This window comes from Pseudochaenichthys georgianus, chromosome 1 (genome assembly GCF_902827115.2).
Source record: "Pseudochaenichthys georgianus chromosome 1, fPseGeo1.2, whole genome shotgun sequence".
In the NCBI taxonomy this organism is placed as follows: domain Eukaryota; kingdom Metazoa; phylum Chordata; class Actinopteri; order Perciformes; family Channichthyidae; genus Pseudochaenichthys; species Pseudochaenichthys georgianus.
In genome coordinates, this window is record NC_047503.1 from 3,516,945 (window position 1) to 3,544,211 (window position 27,267).

The window sequence follows — 27,267 nt, forward strand, 5'->3', positions numbered from 1 at the left end:
GTTACACATAACACATAACACAAACATATAACATACAGAGAACATAACTAAGAAAACAAAAGACAAAAAAGCAGTCACTACATTGAGCACATTAGGACAGTAAGAAAGGTACACTACTTATTACTGCAAGAGCAGCTGGTGGTAAGGACTTCAGACAACTTCAATTTAAAACATGCTATAAGGACAAGTGCCCTCAGTTTTAGGTTTGATTGAAGGTCATTCCAAGACCAAGGACCATAATGAAAAAGACTCCTTTTCCCAGCCTCAGTCCGCACGGCAGGAACCTGGACCCGTATCAGGCACTGGATCTGAGGTTGTAAGAGTCACAAACTGGAGCAAATATGGCACATATGTACAGTGGAAGCTTACCTAAAATGGCTTTATACATTAATAAAAACCAATGCTGCATCCTACTCATAGTAAATGAGGACCTTCCAGTTAGGCTATACAGTTTGCAATGATGAGTCCTATAGGGTGCATTTGATATATCGCAGTGCAGCATGGTAGAGTGGGTCAAGTTTGGCCAAAACAGTGGGACAGGCAAATCTATAGATGGTATCACCGTAGTCCAGCTGGGACAGGAAAAAGCCAGAGACCAACCTTTTACGGGATGAAGTTGAAAAACAACATTTAAGTCTGTAAAGGAAGCCAAGAGTGAATTTCAATTTCTTTGTTAGAACTTCAATATGGTGTTTGAAGTTCCGATTACTGTCCAACCAAAAGCCAAGATATTTGTAGGTATCGAAAAACTCAACAGAGATGCCATCAAGGGTGTCAATGGAGAGGCAAGAGGACGCTGACTTGGGAGCAAAAAGCATTGCTTTGGTTTTCTTACTGTTCAATAGCAGTTTGGAATCAAGAAGTGCATGCTGCAGCGTGATAAAATCAGATTTTAAATTGGAAACGGCCATATCCAGCGAAGGAGCACATGAGTATACAATAGTGTCATCAGCATACATATGATAGGTAGAAAATTGCATCTGATTACAAATATTGTTTACATATAATAAAAAGAGCAAAGGCCCCAAAATAGAGCCCTGTGGAACTCCCTTCTTCAAGGTGACAGGGTCAGAGACAGTACTACCCAACCTGACGCATTGAGTACGGTCGGTTAGATAACTCTGAAACCAGCAAATGGCATTATGAGCGAAACGAGACATCAACATAACATTAGACATAATGTGGTGATCTAGTGTCAAATGCTTTGGCTAAGTCAATAAACAATGCAACACAAACAGATTTGTTATCCAAAGCAGCCTTAATATCGTCTAAGACTTTCAGACTGGCAGTCACAGTACTGTGCTTTGATCTGAATCCAGATTGCATAGGGTAAGGATGTTGTGTGAATTTAAAAAGAGCTTTAGCTGACTAGAAACTAGGGACTCAAGAATCTTTGATAACACAGAAAGATTTGAGATAGGACGATAGTTATTTAACTCCGTGGGATCACCAGCTTTCAAGAGTGGCGATACCAGAGCTTGCTTCCACACAGCTGGCAGTGTGTGAGTGGATAGGGAGAGATTACAAATATCAGTTACTGGTTGTGCTATAATCTGATCTGCAATTTTTAAAAAGATCGGGTCGAGGCCGTCAGGCTACGTGATAAGGGACTGGGAAGGCATGATTCAAGCAAAGAGCACATAGATCCATAGATCTCTTCATGTTGCTCTCAAAGTGCACCAGATTGATGCTTTTAACTTCAATATTTAAAAAAAAAATCTTCTCAGGGGAGCATGCCCCCGGACACCCCTAGAGGAGATAAGGACCCTCCTAGAGGAGGTGAGGACTCCCCTAGAGGGTGTTAGGTCCACTCCCCACTTATAAAAATAGCACTTTACCACTACACCCTCTCTAATCTCAGATGCACCCTGAGTCATTTTGTTCTGGAACCGGGCCTGCATATCTCGATGCTTTAATGTTCAAAAAGCAGAGCCCAGTCTGTTCTCATTGGTCAGCTGCTTAGAGATGTCCCGCCTTTTAGCCTATCACAAACAATGTGTTGGAGCGCGAATAATAGATGTTAGGGGACCATAATGAATGAGCAATGTGCCACAAACTGAATCAGTTAATCGCCAACCTTTAGTTGTGTCCGTCGTGCAGGTTACCAGTTTGTTTTACCAATCGGCGGAGAGGAGTCAGGCTGGAAAGGGCTGTCCCATGCAGTCCCACCAGTACAGCAGTGACGGGCGGTGAAGTTCATTGCTGGTGAGGCACTGACTCTTTCAGAGTCAGATTTACAAATATTATATTTTGACCTTAATCGAAATATTCTGTTATTTTCAAAAGCTTTTTTAGTCTGATGTTTCGATTAATTTTAAACTGACCGTTCAACAAAAGGATACCCACAATCTAAATATTGGATTGTTCTCTCTTAGTAACATCCCATTTTCATTACAATTGTGGTCTTACCTTGACTTGAAGATGAAGTAATAATAATAATAAAAATAATCCTTATATTTATCATAGCGCTTTATCAATGACTCTCAAAGCGCTTTACAAATACACATTACACATACAGTACAGATCATACATGTAATGGTCATCAAGTCCATGCTATCCTTCTGGACAACAATCTCTATTACTTTTTTGTAAAAGTCCTCCTTAGAGGCTTCTCAATACTCAAATTTCCCCTCCTTGACTCCCCTCCTCGACTCCCCTCCTCGATACTTAGACCCGCCCACAGGAGATGCGAGCGGAGGACAGAGGAGGGGAAGCAGCAGACGTTTAAAGAAGTGAGAACTCCTCTCCTCTGAGCGGTCATATTAAAGCGACCTGTAAGAAATTAAAATCAATGTTGATATGACGTAAATTAAATACAGGGTTTTAATTTAAAGCAGTTTTATTCTGAAAAAAACGGAAGTTCACACTAACTATTAATTTAACACTTTTATTCTGAAAATTCTTAATTTCTGGTTAGCATTAGCATGTGGCTAACGTTTTGAAAACCGTGAAATGACATGTAATGGAATGTTTAAATAACCACAGACATCAGAATTATATATTAATAATATAATATATAATATGTTACTTTAGTGACTGGGTAAGTACACAACACGGGAGTCGGGACGTCACATGCCTCAAAGGTTGAGCTCCCGGCCACGTTGAGCTCATTGAGGCATTGCGCACTGCATTGAGGGGTACTACACAGAAACTGGCTGGAGCGCGGGCACAAAATAAGTGCTTGCGCTAAATTAGTGCCAGCGCTCCAGCCAGTTACTGTGGGGTTACGTGAGGCAGAGCTCGTCCCTGCCTCACTTCTCATTGCTCCCATGTAGTTGTAGCGGAGCTCTGCAAATTTGCCGATTTTGAGTATAAAAAGCGATTGGAATCAGACAGAAATCACATTTACAACACAGATCAGTGGAGACATTTTATTATTATTATTTTGGTTTTTTTCCGTTACATTGGATTATGCCTCCCCTGACTGCACGTCGCTGACACACACACACACCACACACACACACACACACACACACACACACACACACACACACACACACACACACACACACACACACACACACACACACACACACACACACACACACACACAGCATCAAGGGTTATTAACGTCAATTAAGTGGATTATTTGAGCCACTACAAGTTCCAGAGTAGAGAAACTAAACCACAAGATTGTCCGTGAGGAGAATGAAACTGTAGATATTAAAGGGACCAAATATAATATATCAGTTTAATGAGAAGTGAATATGAAGTGGTGTAAATGCATGTGAAATCAATTTTATTCACACAACATCAATCACATAAGAGGAGCATCCTATGATATTACATTCCAATGATATGTACTAAACACACACACACACACACACACACACACACACACACACACACACACACACACACACACACACACACACACACACACACACACACACATATACTGTATATATATATATATATATATATATATATTTCCTTAAACAACATCTACTTGGATTCCACTATGATCTGCCCATCGTTTATCATACTGCTCCTTCTCCTGATTTGAAAAATGATGAGACCTGTACCTATTCTAGGATATATTGTTCATCAATCAATATCAGCTAATTAAAGATATATATGTTTCAAACTTATGTCCTCAAACTTCAGTTCAGAAATGCAACATACAGTATTTATGCTTCAGGTAACATTAGTATTTCCCAAACAACTGAAATGATTCACTGTAAAATGTCCTGCTTTGTAATCCCGCTTGATAAAAAAGCCCAGTGTGCTCTGATTTGTCAGTGTCTGCAATATCTGCGTCCTCTGAGTGCATTTCTCCATGGATGTGTGGTTGCCGCCAGTGCTGTTGCCAACAGGGCTTGTGAGCCAATAGTATAAGGACATGAAAGGCTTCTCAATTCTCTAATTTCCCCTCCTCGAGTCCTCTGTCCTCCGGTAGTGACCCGGAAATGGATTTCAGCGCGCCATCTTGAAGGACATCTAATTTCTCTAAATGCACATCGAGAACCGAGCATCAAGCATCGAGGAGGCTCTCTGGAGGAGCTCTAACCGAGGAGACACTGATGGTTCCTCCACGGATCCTCCGTGGATGTATTTCCGGCAACAGAGATGTTTCAAAGAGTCGTGACGCACGGCCGGACTTATCTCAGCCAATCACAGCTCTGCATGCATCCCCTGGATATTATTTTATTAACTGCTTTCATCGCGATGCGATGTATCCAGAGAGCTGCACAGACCTGTGAGGTCCATGCAGAAAGCAGAGCAGTGTGTAAAATATATATCACTCAGTATAACAGGCCTACTCTCTTTATTTGCTTTAGTTTAGTAGATATCTACAAACAAAGAGTCCATATTTTTCTAAGACCATTTAGTGCTTCACATAATAAAATACACAACGGCTGTAGCCTGATTATGCTTTAGGAGCTGTAGGTGTGTGTTGTACAGTGTGTAGGTGTGTGTAGGTGTGTGTTGTACAGTGTGTAGGTGTGTGTGTGGTAGAGTGTGTAGGTGTGTGTGTTGTACAGTGCGTAGATGCGGCGGACAGACGGGTCTCAGTTGGTTTGGTGTCCTATGCTTACTTTTAATACTTGTACAACTTTTGGCCCGTAAATTCAATTCCCCATTTCAGCGACCAGAGAGAGGGGGGGGAGGGGGGGATATATCCAGTCTCTGATTGTGTTACGTTATTATGAGAGTGCTCTCATACTTGTTTGATTCTGAAATTGTATATATTTATATAAATATATTTGTGTATATGTCCGCATCTGTAGCCTGTTATTGTCTGATTATACCGCACTGTGAATGAATCAAAGTAAATATATAAGTGGTCATGAACACATCTGTCCATCAGACAGAGGGCTGCTGTGCCTCCTGTCATCATTAATGGACATCTCTTTAAAATGACCGCTCAGAGGACAGGAGTTCTCATTTCTCTAACTGCTTCCCCTCCTCTCTCCTTGGCAAGGCAAGTTTATTTATATAGCACTTTTCAACACAAGGCAATTCAAAGTGCTTTACAAAAAATGAAAGACATTAAAGGTGGGGTAGGTAAGTTTCAGAAACCGGCTCGAGATACACTTTTTGTTATATTCCATGGAATGCTCTTAACATCCCGATAGCAATGAATATCTTAAGTGCTTTGACAAAAACCCATCTGTAGAAGCCGTAATACTGTAAAAAGTACAACCAATCTGCCTGTCAGCCTTCCATCGGGGCACAAACTTATCTCGTGCCCTCATTGGTCATGTGCGTGTTCGTGTGTGTTGGAGGAGGGGCTCTATAAGGAAGTGGCTGATTTTCTCCGGTTGTGTATTTTCAAATTCTAGCGATCTCGACCCGGTTTCTCAAACTTACCTACCCCACCTTTAAGCATAAAAAAGAAAAGCTAATAAAATAAACATTAAAAGGAAAAATACATGGATAAAAGTTACAGTGCAGTCTAAAATAGGAATAGTTCAATTAAACATTAAAATAAAAAGTACATGGATAAAAGTTACAGTGCAGTTTAAGATATGAATAGTTCAATTAAAAGCAGCGTCAAAAAGAAAAGTCTTAAGCCTGGATTTAAAAGTAGTCAGAGTTGCAGCGGACCTGCAGGTTTCTGGGAGTTTGTTCCAGATATTTGGAGCATAATAACTGAACGCTGCTTTACCATGTTTAGTTCTGACTCTGGGGACAGAAAGCTGACCAGTCCCTGAAGACCTGAGAGATCTGGATGGTTCATAATTTAGCAGGAGGTCAGTAATGTATTTTGAGCCTTAACCATTCAGTGCTTTATAAACCAGCAGCAGTATTTTGAAATCTATTCTTTGACACACAGGAAGCCAGTGTAAAGACTTCAGAACAGGAGTGATGTGATCCACTTTCTTAGTGTTAGTGAGGACTCGAGCAGCGGCGTTCTGAATCAGCTGCAGCTTTCTAATAGATTTTTTAGAGAGACCTGTGAAGACACCATTGCAGTAGTCCAGTCTACTGAAGATAAAGGCATGGACAAGTTTTTCCAAATCCTGCTGTGACATTAGTCTTTTAATCCTAGATATGTTCTTTAGGTGATAGTAGGCTGATTTAGTAACTGTTTTAATGTGACTGTTGAAACTCAGGTCAGAGTCCATGACTACACCTAGATTTCTGGCTTTATCTGTTGTTTTGAACATTGCAGACAGAAGCTCAGCGCTAACTTTTATACGCTCTGCCTTGGCTCCAAAAACCATTACCTCAGTTTTATCTTTGTTTAATTGGAGAAAGTTCTGACACATCCAGTCATTGATTTGTTCAATGCACTTACTCAGTGTTTGAATTGGAGCACAGTCTCCTGGTGAAATTGTTACGTAAATGTGTGTGTCATCTGCATAGCTATGGTAACTTATTTTGTTGTTCTTCATTATCTGAGCCAGTGGTAGCATGTAGACGTTAAAGAGAAGAGGCCCCAAGATGGAGCCTTGAGGTACCCCACATGTCATATGGCTCCCCTCCTCCGCTCGCATCTCCTGTGGGCGGGACTAAGACACGAGGATAGGAGTCGAGGAGGGGAAATTAGAGAATTGAGAAGCCTTCATGGTGTCACGCATCTCTGTGTTGTCAGCAGTTATTATGAAAAAACAGAAAAGTTTGATGGTTTGATGGTGAATGGCGGCTTCACTCCCATCTCAAGTGCGCAGTGACAAAAGGAGGAGCAAGGCCAGTTGGATCCATCTGAAGGAGTTACAAAGTCTAAAAAGCCACGCTGACATCCACACCAACACCGTACATTTGTCCTCTGACTGGTAAACACCCTATTTTGAAATTAAGGGAATCTAACAAACACTCGTTATACCTGTGCTTGCCAATAGGAAGACCTCTGTGTGTGAGTGTGTGTGTTTGTGCGTGTGTGTATGTGTGGCACAATGATGCAGTGAGTACGTACTCAGGCAGGGCTCTCCGGATGATGCTGTGAACCTGTTTGTAGACGTCCAGTTTGGACAGGCAGCTGCACTGGGTGTGGTTGGCAACACTGATGGTCACCGGCTTGGTGCCTTGGGTGATCGGCACTGTGATCTCAAACAGCTGCATAGAAAGCAAACGAGAGGAAAAAAAGACAAGGTAAATCAAGACAGGGTGCAAAAAGAGACTGACGGGCAGCATGAAGGATTGGCAGTGCACTGTCTGTGTGTTGTGACAAGAGAGCAGCAGAGCGGCATATGACTGCAGTGGCAGCTATAAATACCATTATAATCTGTACAAATACCAATAGTAAAGAAAGGCTAATACAGTTATTCTCCAGAGGTTAACAGGATGTCTTCTCATCCATTAATTGATCAAGTTGCAATGTATTAAACCTGAAAGTGTGTAATTAGATGTCCCTACTAACTGGTTCTTTAAGATGCCTGTTCAAGGCTCTTGCGGAAAAGCTGTTCTCAGTCACAATTGATCTGTTTCCTGTTTTATTGTTGAACTTCTAACCCCCTGTGTTATGCCTGTTTGTCCTTGTTTGTGGTATGTCATTTGTGGAAGTGTTCTGTTTATGATCCGTTTTAAGCTCTTTCTATTTTGTTTGTCATTCCAGTTGATATTAAAGTCTCCTAGAATAATTAGCTCTTTGTTGGAGTCACAGGAATTCAGCATGAGTTTGACCTGGTCATAGAAATCCACCTTAGCGGTGGGTTGTCGATACAGGCAAATCATGGCGAGGGACATTTCCTCAGAAAGTGTGATTTCCACACCAACACAATCAAACTCAACATTAGCTGGGAGAGCAATCTCCCTACAAGTAAAGGTGTTCCTCACATAAAGCAACACCCCCCCTCCTTTTCCCGTCAGTCTGTCCTTCCTAAACACAGTATATCCTGACATGGATACAAGAGTGGATGGTGACGACTGTTTTAGCCAAGATTCCGATATTCCCAAATAGTCAATATTGGACTCAAGGAGGAAATGTTCTAGCTGTTCATGTTTATTGCAGATGCTGCGGAAATGTAAATGTCCACCGAATAGTCCCTTCGGCTCGCACCGAGGATCCCACACTGTTTTGGCTTGATTCACAGTTTCACATGATTTCAACATGTTTGTGAAACGGTGTTTTTTAAATACTGGATTTATAGGCTTTCCCTCGGTGCCGGTGTTGCAGTATAACTTGAGTCATGACAACTGGCGACATTCTATTATTTTCGTCACATGAATCCGGGGCGTGTACATTGAGGACCCACTGTTGACTTACCAGGAAATAAACATGTCGATCGCCTCGTTTGTCGTTTACGTTAATCTTTTGCTATATCTGCCTTCCTACGATCACTTTGCTGCGCATTCAGTACTCGTATGTGAGGTTGTGGGTGAGAGGTGGATATCGTGACGCTTACAGGGAGGTATCGAACATTACAAAGTAGGTGACTGTGTGGATGCCTGTTCAAAACATTGCAAACTTGAATAAATCATTTAAATTATATATTTGTGTCCGACTTTCATTTGTACATCGTTCTTAATGTGATGTATAGTAGCTTTGATAGCTGTCCATACCTTCAGACAGCCTAAAAGTAAAACACAAGTCGTTTACTCACAGCCCGAACGCTCATCGAGATGACTGGATCACTCATGACAAGTTGTGATCAGCTCCGATTAAATTGTGATATCAATGCTGTAGCTATTCTCCAGGGAGCACGTTTTTTTTATGAAATACCTGTATCCCTCTCATCACAACAAGACTCTACGCTGTGCAGGAAAACAATTACATACATGAAAATAACCTTGATGCATGGGAATGAAACACACAAACTATCTTCCGTGGCTATAGTGATGTGTCACAGTAACGGTAAACCACAGAAAAGTAAGTCCAGCGGGGCACACGTTGAATACATATACTACAGTAGTTCTAGTATGCCTTTAAGCCTATACGTTTAACCCATAAGAACCCGGACCCATTTCTACTTTTGGGGAAATTAAGGGGAACGTCATTTAGACTAAATAGACCACCGAGAACACATTTCTGACAAGTAACCCCCCCTAGTGTCAAATATCTGCGCTTCAATGGTAAAGTAACTCTTATTTATAAATAACTTCATTAACGAGGATGAGTTTTTGGTTTACATTTGTTTGAACATACTTTGAATTGAAGAATAAAGAATATGTTAACTAAATATAATTGAATCAGCTAAATGAACTGAGCAGATCATAATCTTATTTCTAATTGTGCATATATGTCACTCCGGGTTTACTGTGAATGTTTAGCGCTAAAGTCCCGATGTGACATCAGTGTCACAGCAATATTTATGGCATTTGTTTCATATCAATTTAATCAAGAAATGTTTCCACAACAGGTTAAATGTAATCAGAATCAGAATACCTTTATTCGTCCCACAGAGGAGACATTTACATTTGTTACAGCCGAAAAGATCCGAAGACAGCTTAATGTTTAACAAATGGCATGTAAGCATTTTTATTCTTAAATGGCTTGAATGTTAACTTTAGCAACACAAAACCTTTCCAAATGTAGCTAGTTCTGTCACATGTGTTAGCCTGGCACATGGACATCTTGGACATGTTGTTATGGGAACACAAAAGCAAATGACAACGACCATGACAGACTGTTCAGGGTGTGTCACTTAGGGACTTCATGAGATAAAAAAGGCTGAAGCTGTATAAGGAACTTTCCAGAACATTTAAAGTTCATGTGACACCTGTGTCTGCAATTCTGTCTGCCTTCCGTGTTGCACCATGAGGACCCACTGATATAAAATGCTTAACTGCCTAAGATGCAACTATGCACTTTTTGGAGTGCTAAGCCCCAACTTGACATGTTTTTGGCTTCACTTATAGACAGTGCCTGAATGTAAGTTTAAATATTATGCAAAGCAAAGTTTTTCTTGGCCTACATTACCGTTATAGAAGGAAAGATAACAGTGATAGTTATGTTTCAGAATAACCTTTATTGGAAATTGTTAGAACAATCTCACTCGTCCCCGGCTTCAACCTCAGGACCCATGTGTCTGTGATCCTCTCCAGAATGGAAGGAGTCATCACATACAGAGACTAGTTCCTGAGCAGTGTCCTTCACATGCTGATATCCAAGAGAGGGAGTTACACAGTCACAAGATGGAGGAATAGAAAGCAGTATTCAATGTTTACTTCAGATTAGCTCCACGGCAGAAATGAGCATGCTTGTCATATGTTTAACTCCATAGAGGCTGAGTCATCATGTTAATCACATCTATCATCTGCCTCAAACAGTCCTGATGCTCTTTTGGTAAAGTAACTCAAAAGTAGGCTAATATAAATGTAACTCATTACATTTCAGAGACAGTAATATTGTAATGTAACGTAGGCTATTACTTAAAAAAGACAGTAATAAGTCATTGTATTACATTTTGGAAGTAACTTGCCCAACACTGCAGATGATCCAGTCATCTCGATGAGCGTTCGGGCTGCGAATAAACAACTTGTGTTTTACTGTTAGGCTGTCTGAAGGTATGGACCGCTATCAGAGCTACTATACAGATCACATTAAGAACGATGTACAAATGTTATATTCAACGTGTGCCCCGCTGGACTTATGTTTCTGTGGTTGACCGTTACTGTGACACATCAGTATAGCCACGGAAGATAGTTTGTGTGTTTCATTCCGATGCATCAAGGTTATGTTCATGTATGTAATTGTTTTTCCTGCACAGCGTAGAGTCTTGTTGTGATGAGAGGGATACAGGTATTTCATAAAAAAAACGTGCTCCCTGGAGAATAGCTACAGCATTGATATCACAATTTAATCGGAGCTGATCACAACTTGTCAATCACATTAAGAACGATGTACAAATGGAAGTCGGACACAAATATATAATTTAAATGATTTATTCAAGTTTGCTATGTTTTGAACAGGCATCCACACAGTCACCTACTTTGTAATGTTCGATACCTCCCTGTAAGCGTCACGATATCCACCTCTCACCCACAACCTCACATACGAGTACTGAATGTGCAGAAAAGTGATCGTAGGAAGGCAAAAGATGAACGTAAACGACAAACGAGGCGATCGACATGTTTATTTCCTGGTAAGTCAACAGTGGGTCCTCAATGAACACGCCCCGGATTCATGTCACGAAAATAATAGAATGTCGCCAGTTGTCATGACTCAAGTTATACTGCAACACCGGCGCGAGCCCACAGAGATCCTCCCGCAGAGCTAGCTGTTTTGCTAGCCGGCCTCTTCTGAAGTCAGTCGGTGGTGCGAGAATCTCCGCTGCTAGGCCGCTAGCCCTCGGCGCGGACCCGTAGTTCTCCGATGGTGTGGGTAGAGCTCAGCAGCTGGGCCGCCAGCCATCAGGTCCATGCGCCCTCTTACTGGAACTGCATGCTCGGCATGGGAGATGTTGTGTCCTGCGGCTCCTACCCAGTTGAGGATGTTTTCGTTATCACTATAATGTAGCTATCCTTGAAATGGTTGGAATTCCGCAGTCCTGATGTATCCAGCTTGAGGACAAGAGAGCCGGTGTTGGCGAAAATACATTGTTGATGAATAGCTCCATTTAAGCTCATATCTGTTTCATTTGGTTCTGAGAGTATTATATTGTTTTCATGTGATATTTGAATGTTCTCCAAGTTAGCTGGATGTGCCATTCAAATTAGAAAATAACTTAATATGTCCGTGGCCGTTCAACTACCCTAGACTTCAATAAGAATTCCATCAACAAAAGTGGTCCATCATAAGAACACACCATTGCATACACTCTTTTTACAAGGACCCTCAAAAGGAGCCCTCAACGCGTCTAACTGAAGCTGAGTCACTGGGGAAATGATCATTTCAAAGTGAAAGCAATGAGCCAAAATGTGAAGGATGACCACTTGAAGAACAAAAGGAGCAATAAGGAGCTGGGCTTGGTCTGCACACGGCTCTGATAAAGATACTTTCACAAGACTGCTTTAGAAAAAGAGCAGAAACCCTGAGAACCACTTCATCCTTTCTATCACACAGTTGGATAGCATGAAGCTAATTAGTCTCAATGACTCCTATTCAAACAGCATGCACTTCTCTCGCTCTCTTCTTAATGAGGATATCATTAAGGCTGGCCTCAGTGTGTTGACCTGGCTCCACGGTTACAGAACAGACACACCGATCGTGAGATCGCAGTGAACAACACGGGGATGAAACGTTTGTCAAAACACATTTCTAATGATGTGTTGGTTTGCAACATTCTGAACGCTACGTGTGTCTCCTTTCAGGCCTTGGTGTTTGGAGAGACCCATTTCCAGCCGAGGGTTAAAGTGACCAGAAGAAAAGATTGTCAAACTAAAGCTTGTTTAAATATTTTAAAAGGTGATTGATCCTTTTGATTGATTTAACAGAGGGATTGAAAACATCAACAATCAATGTACTGTATATTTAATATTCTGTGTGTGGCTGCTTAATATATATTAATATATAAAGCAGCCACATTCACCACTGTCCTTTGATTTATCTCTGGCAATTATATAGATCACTTTTTCTTTTTTCTTTTCAGGTTTTTCACCAGGAGTTATAGAAAATGCAAAATGCCAACAGAACATCTTGATTTTAAATTGGGGTGGTCAATAATCGCAGGAGAATTTAGCGTCTGAATTGTGTGACGGATTTAATCTTTTCAAATACAATGGACTAGACTTGCTTTGATGATAACATATCAGAAAAAAGACAGATGGTAAATTAGTGTATTACTGCAATGAGAAAAGAAAACGTTCAGTTTTTTGCACCATTGGTCCTTCGATGTTTGGGTATTTGTGGTGCTGAATGGAGAGCTCCTGCAGGAAGCACTTTAAATACAACTGTTAATTTTCTTTTACTGAAGTGCTTTGCGTTGCCACACAGCTGTTCAAGGGGAAATGAATTCAGGAAGAGACCAAAGTCTATTATCTTCTCCCCTTCTGTGGTCGGAGGCTGATGTGTTGTCGGTGCCACGGACCCTATACTCACAGATGTTAAACCACAAACTCAGATGGAATGAATTAAAATACTAAAACCGTTGCTGCTTTGCTGAAGGCCGGCACGGAGAAGCAATGATACACCTCTAATAAAAACAGCTTACAATCAGTGAAAGTGGGGCATTTACTCCTCCCTGCTGATGTAACACTTGGCCCTGAGAAAATGCTGTCATCTATCCATTTGCTATTTACTAGGATCAGACAAGCTTTGTCTGGTTGAGTTTATAGGGCTGCCAGTTTACCTTTAATAATGTGTTGGCTGCAGGTGGTTTCATAAAACATGGAAGGAGGGTATCCCTGGAAGGCTTGAGTGTTCTTAAAGTCATTCCATTGTGCCAGATCATTTTGGTGTACAAATGAAACTTTGTTGGGCCTGTGTATGGTGCTAAAGAAGGTCATAGAAAACATGAGTCATGAACCATGAAAATACACAGAAAATGTATCTGCCATCTGGCTATTAGCTGTCAAGATATCTTGCTCTGGGACAGAATGTTGGGAGGGGGGGCAGGCCAGCTGACGTTGGGCCCCATTACCAGTGAATAATATCTCTAGTGCAGCATATGTAAGGTATTAAAGGTAAGGTCTTTTAACGCAGCCAACCATGACAGAACCAGAACACATTTACCAATATGAAAGAATGAACGTCACAATAAACCAGGAAGAAAAAATGGCACACTGCAGAATGAAAATACAGCACAGGCTGAACCCTTCTGCACAGAACCAGACAGACATAAATGCTTAAAGATATTACAGTCAGCCAAGTTGTAAATTAAACAGTTTAGAACAACTTCTATTACCTGCTAAGTGTTGAAACCATTCAACCATTGCCAGCTGCTCGAGGCATTGGCAAAGCAAATCTGCAAAATGAAACCTCAGGATGACGAAACCAACCACAGAACGCTCTTTCGAGAAACACTTTGACCCCTCACTTTTCCAAATATCAATTTTCAAACAAATTATTTACAATGACATTCAGAAAATCATTACAATTCAGTTGAATAGTAAATTGTCTCTCTCGTCTGCCATCATTGGAATGATGTACTGAGTAGCACATGTTGGCGTCTAACTCTGGCCAGTAGTCTGATGTTGCAGCCAAACACAGCAGTTAGTGAAAGCCAGTGGAGTGAAGGAATGTGTTGTGAAACCTCACAGACTGAGGCTCAGCAGCCACAGCCGTGTTACCGCTGCCAGGCAAAAGCCTCTGAGCCTTCACCTTGGCCTCCTTCTTTCTTAACTCAACCTAAGGATAGCATACTTCATTCTACGCTCCAAGAACCTTTCAAACACCTTTAGGCGCGTTCACACCGCAGTACTTGTCCCACTTTAGTTCCAATATATTTCCGAAATATCGCGTTCACACCAAAAAGAGCCGGAACAAAAATTAGCTCATGAGAACCTTTTTACCCCCTTTTCAGTCCCTGCTAGAGAGCAGGTACTTTTGTGGGAGAAAAAGGTTCCTATTTCTGATTGGCTGGGCGGATTGCAAACCACGCCCCGTAAAACTCTCAAAAGTGTTGTGAAGCCGCCATTTTATTATCCTCGCATTGCATTATTAGCATTAGCATTATTAGCATTCGCCCAGCGCACAAACGCAGAGAGACTAACTTATGGCAACACAAAATAAAATATGGGAGCGGTGGAGATGAGGAGGTGTCGGCATTCTGGCGATTTACTCGGAAGGCTTCGGGGAAGCCAGTCCCCAACTCCGGGGAGGCAGTATACGCCGTGAAGTGGGTTGCGGCCTGCCAGTAAACCCAAAGCAGAAGAAGAAGAAGTGATGTCAGCGGCTCATTTGCGTAATCCTCCCTCAGGGACTTATTCTGGTGTGAACGGGATCTGTACTTAGTTCATGAGAACTAAAGAGTTCTCATGAACCTTTGTGGTTAAAGTACTGCGGTGTGAATGCGCCTAATGTCGAGTTTGGGACAGAATTATGAATCAAGGCTGACTTTAAGTGTGTTTACTTTTAAAAGTTAGTTAATTGTAGGCTCTTTCTGTAAAGGACAAACAGCAATACAAAAGTGTTATCAGACACGAATGAACCAATCAACACTATCGGAATCTGATCGAATGAACTGTTTTGGCTCATCAATGCTGACACGACCAACCACAGTTGTTTTTCTTAAACTGGCAGCTGAGTATGTAAGCAGTTGTCCAAGTCTCACCACAAATAATCAAAACACAGTCAAGCCGGTGCAAAATGAATGCAGCAGAAATGTTGGACACTGCCATAGGCGAATATCATTTCATTTGGCCGTAGACCAATGGCAGTCAACAAGCACATTTCTTGATCGGTTTTGGTCAATAAACCGTTGGATCCCTAGCCCATCGTGCCATCACTCAGTTCAGTGCATATCAAAGCTTCCTCTTTTCTCTTCAACTTCCTCCATTCTGATGCTTACAAGGTTCATACGTGTACAGTCTTATCCAGACACTCTAACACATGAGTATGAAAACAATAATTGTATTTTCACATAGGTCTACAAACACAAATATGCAGTCATGCATTTGTGGCTACAGTACCCTTCCTGCTCTGATTGAAATCATCAGCCAAGACTGCCAGTGGTAGCTCATAAAGTTAACACAAGGGAAATGGATATAGCAGCTGGGCTTGAAAACAGTAAAACAACTAATCCTTTGTTTAAAGGAGGCGATAGAGGTGTATGGAATGCACACCTCAATTAGTTCAAATGCTCCGCTGATCGCCCTGTTCACAGCTAGACTCAGACCGAAAAGGTTCTGATTCTGGCTGAAAAGGAGGAGGCGTTTAGGAGTGTGGACAAGGCCAGATGTAAAGAGGAGAAGTACATGTTAAGCAAGGGAATGAGATACAACAAGCATTCTTTGCTATTGTATCTTCTTGTTTCTGGAGGTGACTCGGACATATTTCCGCCTACAAGCCTAAAAATGAAAGTGGCCATAATGTAAACCATAAAGAAAACTCATTCAGTATGTCTATCTATACACTTACATTTTAAATATAACAGTTATCTGATTACTTTTTTTTGTAATGTAATTGTAATCGAATAAAGTTACCTTTTTTTGGTATCCTGACTACGTTATCTCGTTACATGGAATTCGTTACTCCCCAAGCCTGACTTTGTGTCGTCAATTAGACCCTCCAGAAAAACGCGATTCTGCGATCGCAGAATTTACCGCATAATCAGCAAAATGGCGCATATTTATCAAAAGGCCGCATAATCCCCGCATTTTTCCACACAAAGTTGAGAAAAAAAAAAGTTAACTCGTCTTGACGTGAAGTGATGATGATGCTGACGCGACGTCATCAGCTCGCGCATCAGAGAAGGTAAACAACACCGTAGAGTGAACGTGTGGAGCTCTCACGAGAGAGAAAACACCTAGATGGAAAAATCTAATCCATCTCATTTACCGAGGAACATTTCTGCTAAAGACCGGGCAAAGCAGTTCCCCGATGTCTTGCACGAAAGTGGGGGGAAACTATTCTGCACCCCGTGCAACTGTGTGTTGGAGCATAAGAGAACATCGACGGTGACGACCCACTTTGATTCATTCAAACATTCGAAAATGCTTTCTGCTGCTGCGGACAAGAAAGCCAAACAACTCACGTTCACAGAGGCATCGACCTCCAACACCCTTTCGAGTGCTACAAGAAACGAGGTGAGAAGCCTACATTGAAGCTGGTCAGATAACGAACAAGTAAATGAAAACAGAATGAGGTGTGTGTGTGTGTGTGTGTGTGTGTGTGTGTGTGTGTGTGTGTGTGTGTGTGTGTGTGTGTGTGTGTGTGTGTGTGTGTGTGTGTGTGTGTGTGTGTGTGTGTGTGTGTGTGTTAGCCCAATTGCTTTTATAATAAATAAACATTGAATGTGTTTAATTGAATAGTAAAGGGGTTTAAAGTTAGTGGCAGGTTGTGTGTGAGAGAGAATAAATAAGACAGCCCAATATTTATTTATTTCGCAACTTTCCGTATATTTCGCAACTTCCCGCAATTTCACCGCATAAAATCACATAAAACCCCGCATGTTTGATCGCATAATCAAGGATTTTTGCCCGCGTTTTTCTGGAGGATCTAGTCAATACTAGGCAGCCAGTAGCTTGTCTGAATGCCACACGTATAGGACTGTAAGCTAACCTTCAGCTAACGGCTACACGTCATATATAGGCAGGGTTGGGTTGTAACGGAATACATGTAACGGCGTTACGTAATCAGAACACAAAAATCAAGTAACTGTATTCAGCTCCCGTTACATTTGAAAAACGAGTAATCTGATTACAGTTACTTAAGTAAACCTGAAGTGAATACATTTTGGATTACTTATTGGAATTATTGGTGGAAAGATTTCCTCTCAACATTTAATATTCATTACTAAAGGTACAGCCGAATCATCACAGCGCACAAAACCTATTACCGCCGCAGATGGACCAAAAAAGCGTTTAAAAAAAAATCGCGGGTCCGCTCGCTCAGTGAAACAATAACAACGAAACATGGAGGAACAAAAGTCTGCATTTAAATCGCGTGTGTGTGTATATATATAGGTGTGTGTGGTTAAAACACATCAGCCTGCGGTTGCTCTTTAGCCTTAGCCTACTAATGATTATTTCTGAAGGTATACACAGTGAAGGCGGTGCGTGAAAGGCACTGGTCGGCGCGAGTTAACCCTCCCGCTGCCTCCTGGTGCTGCAGAGATTTCATGAAGTGAAGGAGGTTTTCCTTCTATAAAACAGCTGCGGGCAGCAGATACTGTGAGAGTCACAGACATGAATTCATAGATCAAGGCAGACTGGTGCACACACTCTCCTGTTTTGCCAATCCGGTGCTTAAACAAATATAGCTCTACACCCCTGGCCGAAATGTCCTTAAAATGAAGTCCGAGTTCGACATTTTAATCCATGTCCTGCCAACACTGGCAGGACAGAAGGCGACACGCTCGTTCTAAGCCGTGTCCCTCACTCCTCACATCCCAAGCTGCATCCCCAAAACGTGTATTATGTTGTTACATCGTTTCAGATGTGATTTCAGTGTGCTATTGATACGCCATTAAAACAGTAAAAACACGTTCAGTTTCCTTTTGCTTTTTGTGTCTCCTGTTCACCAAAACATACCCAGGAAAAAGAAAGTAATCCAAAAGTAATCTAAAAGTAATCTGATTACGTTTTTAAGGCACGTAACTGTAACTGTATTCGGATTACTTTCAGAGCCATATAATCAGTAACTGATTACATTTACAAAGTAACCCTCCCAACCCTGTATATAGGGTTGCCAACCGTCCCGTATTAGCCGGGACGTCCCGTATTAGCCGGGACGTCCCGTATTTGAGCCAAAATGGGCGTGTCCCGTACGGGACATTGTTTGTCCCGGACTCCGTGTAAAGGAAAAAAATTAAAAATATTTTTCTGTTTGCGCGCAATGCAGTGTGTCTGGCTGCGTGCCTGTGTGCTGTATGGGAAGGGCACTAGGACCGCTCAGTTGACAGGGCAGGCACAATGCTCGCACGTGTGTGTGAGATTTTCTCCGGTGGGCCACGGGCGTGGCATCATTGTTTGTGTGGCATGTCAGCCTGTTCAGTCGTGTGGGGAAATGAGGAGGTGATAATGAAAGAGGAGAAGAGAGAGAGGATGTGGTTCTGGGCCCTGGCCCTTCTAAAAAGAAAAGACTTGTGTCTTACAACAAACAGTGGAAGAAAAACACAGTTGGGTTAAGCCCGTGAGTGGAGATCTGTCTCGGGTCTTCTGCGTGTGGGAGAGTCAGTCAGCTGATTGATGGGAAAATGCTGGGAAAATGGTTGGTTGAAGGATAACATTAAGTCTAATGATGATGTACCGTGCATGTTCACATCATGTATACTTTGCAATACTTAATACCATTTTTCAAATATTTATTTTTTAACATTTTGGACAAAATAGCCAATTGTACATCGAGGTGCCCAGATGTCCCTATTGCCCACCTATCCGATTTGAACATGCTGATGTACAATGTGATGTAGTAGCCTAATGCAGGTGTAAGATCATTGTGTTTGTATTGTGTTATAGGTATGCATAGTTTTCTATGCATTTTGAGGGTTTTGACCCCTCGAACCCTAGGGGGCTGGCTCCCCCAAAATAATTAAATAACATAACCCTAACCCTAAAACCGAAAAAAAGTAACTAAATCCGCCAGAAACCCGAAAATCTTCGTGCGCGTGCGGGGGACACATACATGTGTCCCGTTTCTCCATTTCTGGAAGTTGCCAACCCTAGTCATATACGTCTGCACAGTGGAAAACTTCGGGACAGAATGCCAGCACTCAGAGAAGGCAAATAGACATTTCAAAGCTTGTCTGATGCCCCAGGTCTGGCTGATGTTGGTAAGTTATCATTATTAAGAGGAAGGTTTCAATGCTACAAGGAGGGAGGTGCTAGCTAGGTAGCTTCACTATTCCACTGACAGGATTGAATGAGGGGTTCACAGTCCCAAAAAAAAAAGTGATTTATAAGCACACAATGAATCAGTGAATGTGATAGCATCAGGAAGAGCCCCGTACTGAGAGAGGAAACATGCTATTTACTCAACAAGGGGATGAGTGTAAACCTAAAACAAGAGTCTCCAGGTGTGAACTTCTGGGTGTTCCAATCTTCAACCATTAAGGAATGGATCCCATATACACAGAGCACATTGTAAAAGTGTAAAGGCATAAGAGTGGACTTACAGTTTTGCTGAGGTACCCAGTGGAGATGTTTCTGCACTGTTTGTCTTCAGAGTGGCAGCACCCTCCACATCTGTAGACGGACACACAGGGTGGTTTATAGAAGATGTTGGTGGGAGCCCCGAACTCCCTGCCCACGTCGACACACACTTCCCTGGGCATGCACTGAGTCTTCCTCCACTCCGACTCTATACCTGCACACACACACACACACACACACACACACACACACACACACACACACACACACACACACACACACACACACACACACACACACACACACACACACACACACACACACACACACACACACACACACACACACACACACACACAGTCAGTACCACCACCGCCTGCAACAGATCTATTCTCAGCTGCTGTTCATGGATGAGAAGGAAAAAGCCCTTGTTTAAATGTGCTTTATTATCTGACCAGATTTATAAGTATGTAATCACTTCTTGACTTCTTGACTTGATGGAGCCAATATGATCCGTCAAAACCTACAGCAGTATGATAAATGGATTCTTCCTAATAAAAAAGTGATTAAAATACCCTGCAGATTATGACAGAAAATACAGAATGTTTACTCTCCAAGCAAACTCTGTATAGAATATATGATTAATGCATGCGTGTGTTAAATGTAGTACAGTTGCTAGGTTGGAGGCGGGAATCATAGCCATAGAAGCCCGGCTCCGCATTTTAGAAAGTAACTCGGCTACATTAAAACCCATGTTAGCCGGTGCGGACCAGCAAAAGGTAGCTCCTATTAGCCGTCCCCCGGCAACTTCCGAGCAGCAGGGAGACTGGGTGACTGCTCAGAAGGGGCATAACGCGAAACCCGCAGGTCCCCACCAACCCGTTCACGTATCTAACAGATATTCCCCACTCAGCGAGACACCCGCTGAGAAGCCAACTCTGGTTATTGGTAGCTCTATTATGAGACACGTGAATTTAGAGACCGAAGCCTCCACAGTCACATGCATTCCGGGGGCCAGAGCGGGCGGGAGGTGGAGTTGCAGCAATCTTTGACTCAAGTTTACTTATCAATACTAAACCAACATTTAATTATACCTCCTTTGAAAGCCTCGTTTTCATTTGTTACAGTGTACCGTGCACCAGGTCCTTATTCAGAATTCTTATCAGAATTCTCAAAGTTTTTATCAACTTTGGTTCTTAAAACAGATAAAGTAATTATCGTAGGTCAGTGTTTCTCAAACGTTCTCATTCCAAGGACCACTCAACCAATAAAAAAACACTCGCGGACCACCTAACTCCACAAATATAAAAAACACATCGTTTTTCTAGAACAGATTACAAATCGCCTGAAAATGGTACAAACAAGTGGCAACATGTGTGACGAAGGTGTTGCGCTGGGCTATATCATGCAATCGAAAGTGAAACTTAACCTCCCTCCATTGCGGAGATATTCCCGCGAGAGTGTGGAAAACTTAAATGTATTTATTTCAATTGTAAAATGTTACCAATATACTCACAGACCACTAGGGGGCGCTCACGGACCACCAGTGGTCCGCGGACCACACTTTGAGAAGCACTGTCGTAGGTGACTTTAATATTCATGTTGACGATGATAAAAATAGCCTTACTGTGGCATTTAACTCTATATTAGATTCTGTTGGTTTCTGTCAGAGTGTAAATAAACCAACCCACTGCTATAATCACACTCTCGACCTTGTTCTGACTTATGGTATTGAAATTGAGCAACTATTAGTCGAACCGCCATAATCCTGCTTTATCCGACCATTTCTTAGTAACTGTTGAAGTACTATTACGAGACTACAAAGCATTAGTCAAAAGCTCTTGCAGCAGAAACCTATCTGTTAGCCACATTTAAGGAAGAGATTCCACCAATACTTAACTCGATAGCATGTCTGCATGAAGGGGAGGAAACTTATACAAATGTACACCACCCCAAATTGATCATGTTGTTGATAGTGCTACAGATGCGCTGTGAATAAAATTAGACTCTGTTGCTCCTTTGAAAAAGAAGAAAATAAAACAACATAGATTAGCTCCATGGCATAATGCCGAAACCCGCCAAAATAAAGCAAAAGTCTAGACAACTTGAAAGGATATGGCGTTCCACTAAACTTGAAGAATCTCGTTTAATTTGGCATATTACTCTCAATGAATATAAGAAAGCACTGCGTAAAGCGAGAGCAGCCTACTACTCTTCATTAATAGATGAGAAAAGAATAATAACTGTCAGCACTGGCTGACAGAGAGCCATAGCTCGATTGAGCCTTCTATTCCCATAGCACTCAGTAGTAATGATTGTGCTTTTTAACGATAAAATCGTTACTCTTAGAAACAAAATTAATGACCTCTTGCCTTTGACCAGTATAGTGTTATCAACAGCTCCCGGAAACGTAAGTTCTAATATTACACTAGATAGTAAACTAGAATGCTTTTCAGCCATAAACCTTGAACAGTTAAATTCAATGATTCTCTCCTCTAAACCATCAACGTGCATGTTAGACCCAATTCCAACTAAGCTGTTGAAGGAAGTTTTTCCATTAATTAGCACTTCTTTATTAAATATTATGAATATGTCTTTATTATCAGGCTATGTTCCACAATCATTCAAAGTAGCAGTGATAAAACCGCTTCTTAAAAAGCACAACCTCGATCCAGAGGTTTTAGCCAACTATAGACCTATTTCTAATCTTCCGTTCCTCTCAAAGATTCTTGAGAAATCGGTCGCAAAACAGTTGTGTGATTACTTATAAAACAATGATTTATTTGAAGATGTTCAGTCTGGCTTTAGAACACATCATAGCACAGAGACAGCTCTGGTTAAAGTCACAAATGACATTCTAATAGCCTCAGACAAGGGACTTGTCTCTATTCTTGTTTTGCTCGATCTCAGTGCTGCATTTGATACTATCGACCATGATATCCTATTGCAAAGACTAGAGCACTTAGTTGGCAGCCCCAAGGTCCCCGCCGTGTTTTCACGACACTGTGTCTCAGGGGATCTTAATATTTAAGAACCTATTAATGTGTTATACCAGATTAACGGGAATAATCTCAGCTAACTGGCGATACAAACCATGTTTACCAAAACAAACACAAGTCTCATAAGAAGCATCTAAATGACCCCTGGCGAAAAAACAGAACTCAAGATAAAAGATACCCTTATTACTTATCGTAGCTGCACATACAAGATATCCGATTAAAGCTGAGGTTCCACAGATTATTTAGGTATATTATCATCACTGAGTGTTCCGAACTCGCGACAGGGGAAGCAAACACAGACATCACAACACGTACCTTTACGGAGCTTTTACGGGAGATCATCTCACCGTAGCTGTCAATCTGATCAAAAGACTTGTTCAATGGCATTAAAACCAGAAAAAACGCGGCTGAATCGGTTAATCCATAGGTTATAATGTTTCTAGGTAATAAATAGTTTTATTTATAATCCATAATTCCATTTTTATGTAAATATCGGAGAGTAAAAGTTAGCTGCTAATGGTTTTCAAGTTGGATCCTCTGAAGGAGTTACAAAGTCTAAAAAGCCACGCTGACATCCACACCAACACCGTACATTTGTCCTCTGACTGGTAAACACCCTATTTTGAAATTAAGGGAATCTAACAAACACTCGTTATACCTGTGCTTGCCAATAGGAAGACCTCTGTGTGTGAGTGTGTGTGTTTGTGCGTGTGTGTATGTGTGGCACAATGATGCAGTGAGTACGTACTCAGGCAGGGCTCTCCTGATGCTGTGAACCTGTTTGTAGACGTCCAGTTTGGACAGGCAGCTGCACTGGGTGTGGTTGGCAACACTGATGGTCACCGGCTTGGTGCCTTGGGTGATCGGCACTGTGATCTCAAACAGCTGCATAGAAAGCAAACGAGAGGAAAAAAAGACAAGGTAAATCAAGACAGGGTGCAAAAAGAGACTGACGGGCAGCATGAAGGATTGGCAGTGCACTGTCTGTGTGTTGTGACAAGAGAGCAGCAGAGCGGCATATGACTGCAGTGGCAGCTATAAATACCATTATAATCTGTACAAATACCAATAGTAAAGAAAGGCTAATACAGTTATTCTCCAGAGGTTAACAGGATGTCTTCTCATCCATTAATTGATCAAGTTGCAATGTATTAAACCTGAAAGTGTGTAATTAGATGTCCCTACTAACTGGTTCTTTAAGATGCCTGTTCAAGGCTCTTGCGGAAAAGCTGTTCTCAGTCACAATTGATCTGTTTCCTGTTTTATTGTTGAACTTCTAACCCCCTGTGTTATGCCTGTTTGTCCTTGTTTGTGGTATGTCATTTGTGGAAGTGTTCTGTTTATGATCCGTTTTAAGCTCTTTCTATTTGTTTGTCATTCCAGTTGATATTAAAGTCTCCTAGAATAATTAGCTCTTTGTTGGAGTCACAGGAATTCAGCATGAGTTTGACCTGGTCATAGAAATCCACCTTAGCGGTGGGTTGTCGATACAGGCAAATCATGGCGAGGGACATTTCCTCAGAAAGTGTGATTTCCACACCAACACAATCAAACTCAACATTAGCTGGGAGAGCAATCTCCCTACAAGTAAAGGTGTTCCTCACATAAAGCAACACCCCCCCTCCTTTTCCCGTCAGTCTGTCCTTCCTAAACACAGTATATCCTGACATGGATACAAGAGTGGATGGTGACGACTGTTTTAGCCAAGATTCCGATATTCCCAAATAGTCAATATTGGACTCAAGGAGGAAATGTTCTAGCTGTTCATGTTTATTGCAGATGCTGCGGAAATGTAAATGTCCACCGAATAGTCCCTTCGGCTCGCACCGAGGATCCCACACTGTTTTGGCTTGATTCACAGTTTCACATGATTTCAACATGTTTGTGAAACGGTGTTTTTTAAATACTGGATTTATAGGCTTTCCCTCGGTGCCGGTGTTGCAGTATAACTTGAGTCATGACAACTGGCGACATTCTATTATTTTCGTCACATGAATCCGGGGCGTGTACATTGAGGACCCACTGTTGACTTACCAGGAAATAAACATGTCGATCGCCTCGTTTGTCGTTTACGTTAATCTTTTGCTATATCTGCCTTCCTACGATCACTTTGCTGCGCATTCAGTACTCGTATGTGAGGTTGTGGGTGAGAGGTGGATATCGTGACGCTTACAGGGAGGTATCGAACATTACAAAGTAGGTGACTGTGTGGATGCCTGTTCAAAACATTGCAAACTTGAATAAATCATTTAAATTATATATTTGTGTCCGACTTTCATTTGTACATCGTTCTTAATGTGATGTATAGTAGCTTTGATAGCTGTCCATACCTTCAGACAGCCTAAAAGTAAAACACAAGTCGTTTACTCACAGCCCGAACGCTCATCGAGATGACTGGATCACTCATGACAAGTTGTGATCAGCTCCGATTAAATTGTGATATCAATGCTGTAGCTATTCTCCAGGGAGCACGTTTTTTTATGAAATACCTGTATCCCTCTCATCACAACAAGACTCTACGCTGTGCAGGAAAACAATTACATACATGAAAATAACCTTGATGCATGGGAATGAAACACACAAACTATCTTCCGTGGCTATAGTGATGTGTCACAGTAACGGTAAACCACAGAAAAGTAAGTCCAGCGGGGCACACGTTGAATACATATAATACAGTAGTTCTATTATGCCTTTAAGCCTATACGTTTAAACCCATAAGAACCCGGACCCATTTCTACTTTTGGGGAAATTAAGGGGAACGTCATTTAGACTAAATAGACCACCTAGACACATTTCTGACAAGTAGCCCCCCTAGTGTCAAATATCTGCGCTTCAATGGTAAAGTAACTCTTATTTATAACTTAATTAACGAACGAGGATGTTTTTTGGTTTACATTTGTTTGAACATAATTTGAATTGAAGAATAAAGAATATGTTAACTAAATATAATTGAATCAGCTAAATTAACTGACCAGATCATAATCTTATTTCTAATTGTGCATATATGTCTACTCCGGGTTTACTGTGAATGTTTAGGGCTAAAGTCCCGATGTGACACCAGTGTCACAGCAATATTTATGGCATTTGTTTCATATCAATTTAATCAAGAAATGTTTCCACAACAGGTTAAATGTAATCAGAATCAGAATACCTTTATTCGTCCCACAGAGGGGACATTTAAATTTGTTACAGCCGAAAAGAGCCGAAGACAGCTTAATGTTTAACAAATGGCATGTAAGCATTTGTATTCTTAAATGGCTTGAATGTTAACTTTAGCAACAAAAAACCTTTCCAAATGTAGCTAGTTCTGTCACATGTGTTAGCCTGGCACATGGACATCTTGGACATGTTGTTATGGGAACACAAAAGCAAATGACAAGGACCATGACCCACCAGACTGTTCAGGGTGTGTCACTTAGGGACTTCATGAGATAAAAAAGGCTAAGCTGTATAGGAACTTTCCAGAACATTTACATTCATGTGACACCTGTGTCTAGCAATTCTGTCTGCCTTCCGTGTTGCACCATTAGGACCCACTGATATAAAATGCTTAACTGCCTAAGTTGCAACTATGCACTTTTTGGTGGGCTAAGCCCCAACTTGACATAGTTTTTGGCTTCATTTATAGTGCCTGAATGTAAGTTTAAATATTATGCAATGCAAAGTTTTTCTTGGCCTACATTACCGTTATAGAAGGAAGATAACAGTGATAGTTATGTTTCAGAATAACCTTTATTGGAAATTGTTAGAACATCTCACTCGTCCCGGGCTTGAGCTTCAACCTCAGGATCCCATGTATCTGTGATCCTCTCCAGAATGGAAGGAGTCGTCACTACAGAGCATCAACTAGTTCCTGAGCAGTGTCCTTCACATGCTGATATCCAAGAGAGGGAGTTACACAGTCACAAGAATGGAGGAATACAAAGCAGTATTCAATGTTTACTTCAGATTAGCTCCACGTCAGAAATGATCATGCTTGTCATATGTCTACCTCCATAGAGGCTGAATCATCATGTTAATCACAAGCTATCATCTGCCTCAAACAGTCCTGATGCTCTTTTGGTAAAGTAAACTCAAAAGTAGGCTAATATAAAAGTAGTGTAACTCATTACATTTCAGAGACAGTAATATTGCAATGTAACGTAGGCTATTACTTAAAAAAGGACAGTAATAAGTCATTGTATTACTTTTGGAAGTAACTTGCCCAACACTGCAGATGATCCAGTCATCTCGATGCTGCTTTCGGGCT

At 41.4% G+C, this 27,267-nt stretch overlaps 2 protein-coding genes across 2 annotated transcripts in view; both read right to left on the bottom strand.

The window, feature by feature from the left end:
* vegfc (vascular endothelial growth factor c) overlaps positions 1-20,223 on the bottom strand; it is a 49,069-nt gene extending 28,846 nt beyond the window's left edge. Inside the window, exons 1-2 of the mRNA XM_034090271.2 lie at positions 20,043-20,223; positions 7,364-7,503 (exon numbers count right to left, since the gene is read on the bottom strand). Of these exons, the coding sequence (XP_033946162.2) occupies positions 7,364-7,503; positions 20,043-20,201 (299 nt within the window). The 5' untranslated portion in view covers positions 20,202-20,223. The remainder of the gene's footprint in view (positions 1-7,363; positions 7,504-20,042) is intronic.
* Positions 20,224-23,201: 2,978 nt separating this feature from the next.
* LOC117451913 (vascular endothelial growth factor C-like) overlaps positions 23,202-27,267 on the bottom strand; it is a 50,962-nt gene continuing 46,896 nt past the window's right edge. Inside the window, exons 4-5 of the mRNA XM_071203056.1 lie at positions 23,767-23,903; positions 23,202-23,214 (exon numbers count right to left, since the gene is read on the bottom strand). Of these exons, the coding sequence (XP_071059157.1) occupies positions 23,202-23,214; positions 23,767-23,903 (150 nt within the window). The remainder of the gene's footprint in view (positions 23,215-23,766; positions 23,904-27,267) is intronic.